Source organism: Pelophylax lessonae (genome assembly GCF_965119305.1).
Source record: "Pelophylax lessonae genome assembly, chromosome: 1".
NCBI classification, from domain to species: domain Eukaryota; kingdom Metazoa; phylum Chordata; class Amphibia; order Anura; family Ranidae; genus Pelophylax; species Pelophylax lessonae.
The window spans coordinates 363,826,743-363,840,034 of record NC_138768.1 but is presented as its reverse complement, the minus strand read 5'-3'; the positions used below and the strand labels follow the sequence as shown (position 1 = coordinate 363,840,034).

The window sequence follows — 13,292 nt, the reverse complement described above, 5'->3', positions numbered from 1 at the left end:
TATCTCTGTGGCATTACTTTTTTAGAAAATTGCATTACATAGATGTACAGTTATCTGACAGTGGGCCACTGATGTACTGAAGTGGCCCCTTTCACAGCTGACATCTGGCCAAAACTGGCAACTAATTTTTTTATACATCCTAATAATTTAAAATAATTTAAAATCTAAATTCAGTATATTATTTTTAATAACTGCCATCTTCTACCACAGATTAATGCTATTTTAACAAATCCGTGAGCATTTTCCAAACTGCAGTCTGCTCAAACAACAGAAACTAGGCCTTCCAAACTTGGAAACCTCAAATGTCCAATTTAAATGCAATCTCCATCTTGTTCATAAAGTTTACAGACGTATTTACATAAGAGTAAACATGTTATGCCTGCTTTCTTTTCCTTCAGTGCTATTTCCAGCTTTTAATGGGCTGAACAGCCCTTTTTAATTCTGTAGCACTAGTAGTATGGCCAGGACAACCAAGCAACCATCCTATCTGTGACACCGTAATCCAGCACTTACTCAAAGAGCTTAATAAATACCAGGGAATAGATCACATTGTTTTGTTAGCAGCAGGTGGCCACTTACTTAGCTGACTGAAACTAGAGACAGTCAACCTGTTCTTGCTTTGTTCTTCTTTTTCATAATTCCAGCTGCTGCAGTCTGCTGGTTCTGAGCTCATCTCGGTGCTTTGAGAACAGCCATCAACAGTAATGACCTATAAGGGAGACCAGGCTTAAATAAAGACCTCTTGCATATGGTTAAAGAGAACACTTGATCTCTTGTCAGGAACAGGTCAGCAACATTTACATTACATGATAGTATCACCTTCTCTAGTTAAAAAAGTGGAATAACAGACCATGCAACAAATAATATAAGATTTTGCAAAGGGCCTGTGAGATAAACTTGTAAAATGCTGCTGTATTAGGCCAGTGGCCACTTAATCTATGTTATTCAAGAAGCGCTTCCTGTAATATTATTACTAACTCATTGATATTAGGATAATATATTATATTATTTGTGTGTGGATGACCGCATCACCCACACTTTGTAGCCGCATGAGGCTCTCAGTCTTACTGTATGTCTCTTACAACAGCTTGCACACAGAGACACATGAACTTTAAGCAATATTCAGTGAGAAGATGCATTTAAAAGGTTATGTGCATGACAACTAGATAAGTAAGAACTTGTCTACAACTCACAACATGATTGGTGAATATTTTCTGGAATTGACATAATAAAGAGCAGTAAATATCACAAACAAATGTCCTTTTTTGACTTATACATGTGTACAATGTTAGCAGGAAAGACACATATTGCATGCTAAAACATCTCAGGCCTAACACCATAAAGAACAAGTACAGCATCTCCAAATATCTTACAGGCACTTGAAGTTGAGTCTTCTTTGTCTTTTCTTTGGATGATCTTCTGAAGGTGTTACGAAGTTTTTCTTTGGCCCACCCAAGCTGATAAAAATCTGAAGGCTTTGCAAACTCTGCAAACAAGGTAGGCAATAAAAATAAATAAATGACTGGGCATCATAGATAGAGCTTGAAGTGGCACTTTAGATTTGGAAGTATGGAGAAGAGTTGCAATTGCATTTTCCCTCAATCTATGTGATGACACTTGTTGATAGGATAGGAAGTGAAGTGATATATCTGCAACAGAGACACGGACAGCTGAATTTAAAAATAATAGAAGTTCTAACCCTTCCTCATGATACTAGAAAAAGTTTATTAAAGATGTCTTTGTATTTCGTATCTTAGAGACTGGGATGTGGCTAGTCCTTTTTTCTTTACTCTCAAGAGGATAATATATAGTGAAAGAAGAGCATGTATCCTTGTAAAAAAAAGAAGGATAAGCAAAGTCCTGGAAACTCAAGCACTTAGATCTTACCATGGAATTTCCTAAGATATACTTGTATATGGAACTGTAAGGTGGTGTTACTCTCAAGAATCGACTAAAAACTGAAAAAGCAATTTGGACTGGACTGATCAATTAAGGTTAACCTGTTAGACAGCTGCCAATTTATGTAGCTGCAGTGTAGAGCACATGTCTGCATCATTAAGTACAGAGATTTTCCTCTTCCAGAAATAGAACTGCTTTTGAAAGTTAGGCAATGGCAGCCTACAGCAATCATTAATTTGATTATGGGTATTGTGAGCCTACACAGCCCATCCATATCATCCCTCAGTTGGAGACCATTTATTCACCCAAGTCAATCCTGTGAATGGATTCATCCAAGTTTAGTGTGTCCTAACAGCTTACTTTATCAGCTCCCTTTGATTGTGCTAGTTCTGACCCCCTATCTAAGGCAATATTTCTCCTAAACGTTTGTGTATTGAAGTTTATTGTTGGTATGAGAGATATTTTAATGGGTCTTTGTCCTTTTTTCCTTATGTAAATCATGTAATGTTTAGTTTTCTCCTGTCTTTTAAGACATGTTTTTTTTTTTTTTAGCTTTTTCGTACTACGTATTTTAAAGTGAATACCAGAAACTAAATAAAACTAATATATTTTTTTTATTTTTTTTCAACTAGGGGATTAGGCTTTTGTAGGATCGCTTGTGGTAGTTTGTAATTTTTCTTTCTTTTCTTTTTACAGTTCATATGCAATATTTCTATTTTTACTATTTTTGCACTTATAGTTTTAAGTCCATATTTACATTTTTGCACCTGTGAATGCAAGCCTCTAAATTGTCTATTGGTTCTCATTATTGCTATATGACATGTGAAGTTTCTGAAAAGGTTTATTTTCAGGGACTTGGACTTACATGCTACAAGGTGCACGTTTTCACTCACCTGTCACCTTTAACTTTTTTGAGTGGTTTATCTACATCAATATTTAGGCTCCTGATGAAAGTGTTTTTCCCCTGCCACCAGCAGACCCTCATCTCCATGATTAAGCTCCGAGGGCGGGGAAAAACATGTTGGAGTTGTGGTCTGGATGAATCGAGCTGAGGCTGTTTTTACCTGCTAAATATTGGGGCCCGGTGAGGTGTGCACCAGCCAGGCTATCTCTCCCTATTTTTGAAGTATGGTTTGGGTCTAGATGAAACTTTTCTCAGCCTGCACCCTCACTAGCCAGTGGCATCCAACTCATCGGACCTTGACAGCCTGAGTGGGGACCCTTAAGCATTTATCATGGGTCACAGAATGGATCACTCTCTCATATCTGGTGGGAATGCCCTACCTTATAATCTATTGCTGCCCATTTGATTATGGGCATTGATACTGTTTTAGCCCCTCAAACAAGCTCTTTTGGGGCTGGGTATCTGGCCTATTGAAACACTTTCTCTGGTTATACACTGATTAATAGCAGCTTGTCCATCCATTGCCCATAACTGGAAAGCTAATAACCCACTCTTTCTCCACCATATGATCTATATTATTAATGATCCATGCTTAATGGAATATATGTTTGCCAAAGCCCATTTAAATACTTACACATTTTACAAACAATGGAAACTATGGCATAAAGACCACAGAAGTGTTTCTTCAACATAGAATTATGACACTTTTTGTATACAATCATACAACCCACCCCATTGCAATTACAGCTGACTAACCCTTGAATGTACAACCGGTTGATGTCATATGTCGTTCCTCAACTAGGTACCAGCATTTGTTTATACTGTATATAGATTTAGAGTGTACTGTGTATTTATGGAACTGATGGTTGTTTACTGTTGTTCTTTCTTTTTTTTGTGTGCTTTTACTGAAAAACTATCAATAAAATTTCAGTGTAAAAAAAGATAAATAAAAACAACAGATTTTTAGGGAAAATTTTGAGATATTTTAGTCACTTTCTTAAAGACCACGCCCTTTACGTAATACACCTATAGAGAACTATATTTGAAAAGACAACCAGCGCTAAAATGTCACGAGTACTGGTGCTTCAGTATATATGGATTTGCCATTCCTACACCCAGCACATGGGAGAGATTTTGGTAAGTGGACACATTTTAGAAAATTTGAAGACCCTACAATAAATAAAGAAGAGACTCGCCACTTGGAACTTGTTATAAAAACTGCATGTTTACAGGTTGTCTTGGTAATCTTACTGCTTCACAACAGAGTCACTAAAACTAGAGTTGCAACCAACTAGAAGTATTAACTTCTAACCTACATACTTATTCTATATCAGTTATTCATTTGTCAGAGAAGCTAAAAGATGTGGATGACAACTGTAGGACATGCAATTTGTATAGAAAAAAACATGACTAAGGCTGCTTCTATCATTTTATCATGACAGGTTCTCTGTAAGGTCATATTATATAAATTAATTCAAAATTCTCTTTACAGAAATGTTTCCATAAAAAGGACAGCTTACCACAATAACATAGTATAGCTATACCATACTACACATAGGTAAAATAGCTGCTCCCTAGATCAAGCCGCAAAATCAACCAGAAAGGATTCACATCAAGAAAATTACTATTACTGATGCCAGTAATGTCATTTACTAGAAAATGGTTCTAGTGGGTTCAGGTATTCTAATCACCTTTTATTATACTTGTTTTCCCATCTTTCTTCTCCTTGTGCTTTCTTAAACTCGACTTTTGGAAATTCCAGCTCAGGTGCAGAGGACTGGTCCAGAATGATGTGCTCTGTACTGGGTTGTCAACATTTAGAACAGCTTTATCAGAGTCATTGGAAGACACTTGTGTTTCAATGTGCAGACCTTTATGGTCAAAGTTGTTTACGCACTGGCAGTCTTTAAAGTGATTGGGATGAATGCAAAGCTGCTGACTTTTTCCACCATTAAATACTCCAATTTCACCCTCCTCTGAAAATGCCCAATTCACAAACCCTCCTGTAGGTTCATCACTGGTACAGTCTGGAGAATTTTCAACTTCAACATTTGCAGATCCCTCATCTGAAGTGTTTTCATTTGCTGAATCTTCCTGTGACTCATTTATGTTCATCACAGAAAGCTTTAGGTCTTCCTGTATTGGCTGCTCACTGTCCAACTCTTTCTCCTCGTGCTCATACACATACTGGATAACATTTGTAATGGAAGCAGCATCTCTGTTTTTTTCATCTTTGGAAGCTGATTCAAGTTGACATCTCTGTTCAATGACTGAAAAGCTCAAAACAGGCTCATCAAAGCATGGAGATCCAACTGGACTTGAAGGAACAAGGAGAAAATTTCCATACCGAGGTGCTGACTTACTTTCTGATGATACTCCTGAAGTTACAGTATCGCTCTCTGTTTCAGGTTCTTCCATCCTACAGTCAGGAAAATGTGGGAGTGTTTGCTCAGTGGGAGAGTGGCACTCTGAAGGCATTTGACTCCTTGCCAATGTCTTTAAAAGTGAAGGTGGCATACTATAAGAATTATATTTTTTGGTGTGCTGTGAATATGTAGCATTACTCCAGCTATGTGGTATCTTCTTACAGGAGATCATCGTTTGGTCTTTCATAAAGGTCTCTTCCACTTGTAGAGAGTCCACTGCTGAGATGACTTTTAATGTATCTACTGTTAAAGCAGAAAGGTCCTGTAAGTGCCCCAACTGACTGTCCAATGAAATCAAGGAGTCTTTGATATAGAAAACCTTTTCACCCATCTCCTTAAGTTGCAAGAACATTTCTTCAGTTCTGCGACAAAAGGAAAAATCATAGAACATAATTCACTGGCTTGTGTTGGCATTATTATAGTATTAGTTATTGCAGATCATATCAGCAAGAAGATGGCTGTTGTGCAGACAGATTTAAGGTTAATTCATATGGCAGCTCACCTGTGTATATTTGCTGGTGGTGGTGTAAGAAACAAATGGGTGATTAGCCCTAGAAACTAAAGGAGCAACTGAATGACAGGTCCATTCTTGTACTGAAAGGGAGCCTTTCCTACCTAATACAACAAACTTAGACTCAGTTCCATGCAGAATTGAGGCCCCTGGAGAGGAAGTAGTAGTAAGTACCCTAGAGCAGTGGTCCTCAACTCCGGTCCTCGGGGCCCACTAACAGGCCAGGTTTGCAAGATAACTGTCCAGCAGGTGGTGCTTTAGAGCAGAGGAGCAGAGCGCGGGATCAGAGGCTGTCAGGGCGTGCAGGAGAGAGGAGTGTGTTGTGCGTGACCGACCGACCGACCGACCGCGTGTGAGTAACCCCCCCCCCCCCAGGAGAGCAGCGGCGGGGAGCGGCGCTCGAACCCCCCCCCCCCCCAGAAGCGAGCGGCAAGCGAGCGGCAAGCGGGTCGGGACCCCCCCCTCTCTTATCGCGGGTGGCGAGCGGTACAGTAAACCCCCCCCCCCTTTTTTTTTTTGCGGCGGGCGGCGAGTGGTGCGGACCCCCCCCCCCCCCTGACAGAGAGGGAGCAGAGGAGACTAGCGGAGCAAAGGCTGACCGGGAAGTGACAGAGGGAGGCGGGTGCAGAGCGGAGACTGACCGTCTGAGGGAAAAAAAAAAAAAGCCAGGAACTGCTAGAGTCAGACTTAAAGGGACATACACTAGGTAAGTAAGACTGGTGACTGAGATTGTACACTGACTGAGGGTGTAGTGTAGTACCTGAGTACCTGTGAGTACCTGTTACTACCTGAGTATCTGCGAGTACCTGAGTATCTGTGAGTATCTGTGAGTACCTGTGAGTACCTGAGAATCTGTGAGTACCTGTGAGTATCTGTGAGTACCTGAGTACCTGTGAGTACCTGAGTATCTGGGAGTATCTGTGAGTACCTGAGTATCTGGGAGTATCTGTGAGTACCTGAGTACCTGTGAGTACCTGAGTATCTGTGAGTACCTGAGTATCTGTGAGTATCTGTGAGTACCTGAGTATCTGTGAGTATCTGTGAGTACCTGTGAGTACCTGAGAATCTGTGAGTACCTGTGAGTATCTGTGAGTACCTGAGTACCTGTGAGTACCTGAGTATCTGGGAGTATCTGTGAGTACCTGAGTATCTGGGAGTATCTGTGAGTACCTGAGTACCTGTGAGTACCTGAGTATCTGTGAGTACCTGTGAGTAACTGAGTATCTGTGAGTACCTGAGTATCTGTGAGTACCTGAGTACCTGTGAGTACCTGAGTATCTGGGAGTACCTGTGAGTACCTGAGTATCTGGGAGTACCTGTGAGTACCTGAGTATCTGGGAGTATCTGTGAGTACCTGAGTATCTGTGAGTACCTGAGTATCTGTGAGTACCTGTGAGTACCTGAGTATCTGTGAGTACCTGAGTATCTGGGAGTACCTGTTACTACCTGAGCGTTGTGCGTCTGACCGGGCTGTGCGACTCGGGGTTGTGCGTCTGACCGGGCTGTGCGACTTAGTGTTGTGCGTCTGACCGGGCTGTGCGACTCAGCATTGTGCGTCTGACCGGGCTGTGCGACTCAGCGTGGTGCGTCTGACCGGGCTGTGCGACTCAGTGTTGTGCGTCTGACCGGGCTGTGCGACTTGGTGTTGTGCGTCTGACCGGGCTGTGCGACTCAGCGTTGTGCGTCTGACCGGGCTGTGCGACTCAGCGTTGTGCATCTGACTGGGCTGGGCGACTCGGTGTTGTGCATCTGACCGGGCTGTGCGACTCGGTGTTGTGCGTCTGACCGGGCTGTGCGACTTAGTGTTGTGCGTCTGACCGGGCTGTGCGACTTAGTGTTGTGCGTCTGACCGGGCTGTGCGACTTAGTGTTGTGCGTCTGACCGGGCTGTGCGACTTAGTGTTGTGCGTCTGACCGGGCTGTGCGACTTAGTGTTGTGCGTCTGACTGGGCTGTGCGACTTAGTGTTGTGCGTCTGACCGGGCTGTGCGACTGAGGGTTGTGCGTCTGACCGGGCGGTGCGACTCAGTGTTGTGCGTCTGACCTGGCTGTGAGATTGTGAGTGTTGTGCAACTGAGTGTCAAGTGAGTGGAGCGGAATACCAGAGGGTGAGAAGGTAGCGTTAGGAAGCCAGGAAATAGCCACATAGGATAGGCTTAAATTACTGAATCCCCATTAGATTAGATAGTAGGTACAATGCCCGGCGGGTGTGGAGATGCGACTCGGTGTACATCTTGTGAAATGTATGCGTTCCTCGGTCATGTGATCGAAGGCGAATACAAATGTGCAAAATGTGAGCACGTTGCTTCCCTGGAAGCTCAGGTCCTGAATCTAGGGAAGCAGCTGGCAACACTGAGACGAATGTCCATGCCGGGGGAGAGCCAGGATTGTACCAATCAGGTGCAGGCAGGGGTCTGCACAGAGGTGGGCGGAGTATCGGAGGTGCAGGCATCAGAGCAGAGTAGAGGGGTGACAGTTAGGAGGGGTAGAAGGGAACAAGGCAAGGAGGCTGATCCTGGGCTGGAGCACCCCAATAGATACGCCCCGTTGTGTGATGTTGGGGAAACCAGTCAGGGACCAGCATTGCTGGAGCAGAGCGACACCCCTAGCTGCCAGGGGAAGAACTCCTCCAGTGAGGCTGGGAGAAAGGGAAAGGAAAGACAGGTGCTGGTGGTAGGGGACTCAATTATTAGAAGGGCAGACAGTGTAATCTGTGACAAAGACCGTGTGTGCCGAACAGTCTGTTGTTTGCCGGGCGCTCGGGTTCGGCACATAGCGGATCGGGTGGACAGATTATTGGGTGGGGCTGGGGAAGACCCAGCTGTCATGGTACACGTGGGTACCAATGACATAGGCAGAGGAAGACGGAGAGTCCTAAACGATTTCAGGGACTTAGGCGCTAAGTTGAGGACTAGGACCTCCAAGGTAATATTTTCCGAAATACTACCTGTACCTCGAGCCACACCAGAGAGGCAGCGGGAGATTAGGGAAGTTAACGAGTGGCTGAGGAGCTGGTGTAGTAAGGAGGGTTTCGGGTTCCTGGAGAACTGGGCCGACTTCTCAGTCGGTCACCGGCTCTTTGGTAGGAACGGATTGCACCTAAATGGGGTGGGTGCAGCCGTACTGGGTGCGAGGATGGCCGAAAAGTTAGAGGGGCTTTTAAACTAGGGAATGGGGGGGAGGGTACAGATGTAGAATTACCCAGTGGAAAGCAAGTTTCAGAGGGCAGAAATGGGGGCATTAGCGATAGGGTGTGCGGAGCTCCTATACCCAGGGTGGGTACGGGGAAAAATCAAGAGAGCAGCCTAAAAACATCAAAAGAGGATAAATATAACCGATCAAAATTACGAGGTTTGTATACCAATGCCAGAAGCCTGGCCAACAAGATGGGAGAGCTGGAGCTGCTGATATTTGAGGAGGACTTAGATTTTGTGGGGATAACTGAGACTTGGTTTGACAGCTCTCATGACTGGATGGCGTCCATTCAGGGGTATTCCCTTTATCGCAGAGATAGAGAAAGTAAAAAAGGGGGAGGGGTATGTTTGTATATTAAGAACAGTATACAGGTAAATATGAGGGATGATATTAATAATGGAGCTATGGACGAGGCAGAATCCCTATGGGTAGAGCTTCAAAGGGAAGGCACGGCGGGGAAGGTAATATTGGGCGTATGCTATAGGCCCCCCAACCAGAGGGAGGAGGGTGAGGCGGACCTCATGTTACAGATAGGATTGGCAGCAAGGATGGGAAATGTCATTATAATGGGGGACTTTAATTATCCAGATATAGACTGGGCAGAAGGAACCGCACACTCAGCCAAGGCTCGGCAGTTCCTAAATGTTTTGCAGGACAATTTCATGGGTCAGATGGTGAATGCACCGACAAGAAGCAATGCGGTACTTGACCTACTGATTACCAACAATACAGACCTGATCATGGATATAGAAATACGGGACAACTTAGGGAACAGTGACCATAGGTCAATTGGTTTCAGTATTAATTACAGTAATAGGAAACACAAGGGTAATATAAGGACGCTGAATTTCACAAGAGCCAATTTCCCTAAACTGCGCTCGCTGCTAGAAAATATCAAATGGGATAGAACCCTGGGAACAAAGAACACGGAGGAAAAATGGGAGTGCTTCAAGAGCATACTTAACAAGGGAGTGGGCCAGTGCATTCCACAGGGAAATAAATTTAAAAGAGCAAAACTAAACCCTGGGTGGCTAAACTCCAACATTAAAATGTATATTAGAGCTAAAGAAAAGGCCTTCAAAAAATACAAGACTGAGGGGTCATTGGCAGCATTTAAGCACTACAAAGAGTGTAATAAGAAATGTAAAGATGAAATCAGGGCGGCTAAAATAGAACACGAGAGACATATAGCGGAGGAGAGCAAAAAGAACCCCAAGAAGTTCTTTAAGTATATAAACAGTAAGAAAGCCAGGCCAGAGCACATTGGCCCCATAAAAGATGATAAAGGAAAAATGGCCACCGAGGACAGAGAAAAGGCGGAAGTGTTAAATAATTTCTTTTCTTCAGTCTTCACAAAGGAATCGGGGGGCTACACGAAACCCGCTTGTAAGGCCGAACTAAATAATACACCTCAGGAAGTGCCGCCATGGCTAACAGAGGATAGACTTAGAGCTAAACTAGAGAAACTTAACATAAATAAATCCCCGGGACCGGATGGCTTGCACCCGAGGGTTCTTAATGAGCTCAGCCAGGTGATTGCCAGACCATTATTCTTGATCTTTAAGGATAGTTTACAGACGGGTATGGTGCCAGCTGATTGGAAAAAAGCCAACGTGGTACCAATATTTAAAAAGGGGCCGAGATATATCCCGGGTAACTATAGGCCGGTCAGCCTAACATCAGTAGTCTGCAAAATTTTGGAGGGGATGATAAGGGACCACATACAAGACTTTAGTAATGAAAATGGTATTATAAGTAGAAATCAGCATGGATTCATGAAAAATCGTTCGTGCCAAACCAATCTGTTAACCTTCTACGATGAAGTGAGCTGCCATCTAGATAAAGGAAAGCCTGTGGATGTGGTGTATCTGGACTTCGCAAAGGCCTTTGACACCGTTCCTCACAAACGCTTACTGTACAAACTAAGGAAGGTAGGTATGGATCATAAGGTGAGTACCTGGATAGAGACCTGGCTCCAGGGGAGAGTCCAGAGGGTGGTGATTAATGGGGAGTACTCGGATTGGGCGGGTGTGGAAAGTGGGGTCCCCCAGGGTTCTGTCCTGGGACCAATCCTGTTTAATTTATTCATAAATGATCTAGAGGAGGGGATATCTAGTACAATCTCAGTATTTGCAGATGATACTAAATTAGGCATGCCAATATCTTCTATGCAGGATGTGGAAATCTTGCAAGCAGACCTGAACAAAATAACGGGGTGGGCAACCACATGGCAGATGAGGTTTAATGTAGAAAAATGTAAAGTAATGCACTTGGGTGCCAGAAACCAGAAAGCAAGCTATTCACTAGGGGGTGAACCTCTGGGTGAGTCTAGGATGGAAAAGGACTTGGGGGTACTGGTAGACAACAGGCTTGGCAGTGGCATGCAATGCCAAGCCGCCGCAAGCAAAGCCAACAGAATACTGGGATGTATAAAAAGGGGGATTCACTCCAGAAATAAAGAGATTATTCTCCCGCTCTACAAGACTCTGGTCCGGCCACATCTGGAGTATGCTGTCCAGTTCTGGGCACCGGTCCGCAGGAAGGATGTGCTGGAACTGGAGAAAGTCCAGAGGAGGGCAACAAAAATAATTAGGGGAATGGAGGACATCGGCTATGAGGAAAGACTACAAGCACTGAACCTATTCTCTCTGGAGAAGAGACGATTGAGGGGGGATATGATATCAATGTACAAATACTGTACTGGCGACCCTAGCATAAGGAACAAACTATTCAGAGAAAGGGAATACAATAAGACACGTGGCCACTCACTAAAACTTGAGGAAAGGCGGTTTAACCTTAAAGTGCGTAAGGGGTTCTTCACTGTAAGAGCGGTAAGGATGTGGAATTCTCTTCCACAAGCAGTCGTATCAGCGGGGAGCATAGATAGTTTCAAAAAACTATTAGATGTACACCTTAAAGACCACAACATACAGGGGTACACAATGTACGGTTAAAAGCAAACACACACTCATCATGGGTTGAACTGGATGGACTTGTGTCTTTTTTCAACCTCACTAACTATGTAACTATGTAACTAAATTACATCACAGGTGATCTCATTTGCTGCTCAGTGATTGCAGTACTCTAGTCTGCATCTCCCCAAGGTAATACTTAAAATCTGGCCTGTTAGTGGGCCCCGAGGACCGGAGTTGAGGACCACTGTCCTAGAGGTACTTTGCTTAAAACTTTCACAAGTTTATGTTTCATTGTATATTGGGGCAACATACATTCCTTTTTGTAACATCTATACAATCCCTCTCTTTTCAAACACAACCTATGGCTCCCCCTGTCTCCCTCTTACTCTTAACCCTCCCTTCCCACCATTTCTCTAACTTCTCCCTTTCAACCTACCCCATCCCCTCCCTTTTCTCTCTTGGGTATTAGGGAGATTCACTCTCTCTCCTTGTTCTGGGGACCATTGTCATCGGGACTGAAAGTAAGGGAAAATTTAAAATGTTTCAGTTGTCACAAGAACAAGAATAGAAGGTAAATCTTCCAACAGGGAAACTTGCTCTTGTGACAACTGTCTAAGAGTGTATTTTTCTGAGAAGAAACAAAACCACAATGACAGGCCTTCTCCTAGAAACCGCTAACGTTGATACTTTTAACCCATTAGTGCTTAGTCGCAGAGACAGCTACGACTTATCTCTAACTAAAATTGAATAAAACCAAGCATATGGTGATGCCTTTTGACTCTGAAAAAAAAAAACTCTTGACAACTCAAGCCAAAAAACAAAAAACATTTAGATTTTATATGTATTTTAAACCTAATCTGTAATAATGGGGATAGAACGATGATGTGCAGCCCACAGACAGGTGCAGGCCAAATGGACAGACACCTTGTGAGAGCTCTGAGGGGATTATGAACCAAGGATCACAAAGATCACATTTATAGTCTTGATTAGACCTATTCTATAGAAGTGTTAGGTCTTCCTCACCTTTCAGTCGTAGAACGAATCCTTTCGCTGTCGCTCGAATGCAAACTTTCATTTTTTTCATGAAAATATGTCTCTACACATTTCTCCTCAAAGTCATGGAGCTTTCTCAAGTCATCATCACTCAAGTAAAGTTCTGCCAAAGCATAGGGGACAAGTAATTACTCAAGAAATAAATACATATCACTGAAAGAGAAGAATATATATCTTGTAATGCATGTTTGAGAACTTATAATGCTGATCCATGTTTCTGTGCACTCCCCCACACATAAAGACAATAGGAACTAGAATCAGTAATCCTTTTTGTTAATGTTTAGTTGCTAATCAAAAGGGCAGACAGTGAAAGATATAGTTATAACAAACGTATATATATAAGATGGTAAGCATTAAAACAAAAATGTAAATGAAATAGATAAGTACAAAG

General features: G+C 43.2%; 1 protein-coding gene across 2 annotated transcripts in view; it reads right to left on the bottom strand.

Annotated features, from left to right (window-relative positions):
• Nucleotides 1–13,292, bottom strand: part of TRPM6 (transient receptor potential cation channel subfamily M member 6) — a 316,186-nt gene that overhangs the window by 104,639 nt on the left and 198,255 nt on the right. For both annotated transcript variants that reach the window (XM_082260562.1, XM_082260563.1), the window contains exons 25-28: nucleotides 12,872–13,004; nucleotides 4,495–5,591; nucleotides 1,374–1,486; nucleotides 580–709 (exon numbers count right to left, since the gene is read on the bottom strand). In XM_082260562.1, the coding sequence (XP_082116688.1) occupies nucleotides 580–709; nucleotides 1,374–1,486; nucleotides 4,495–5,591; nucleotides 12,872–13,004 (1,473 nt within the window). The remainder of the gene's footprint in view (nucleotides 1–579; nucleotides 710–1,373; nucleotides 1,487–4,494; nucleotides 5,592–12,871; nucleotides 13,005–13,292) is intronic.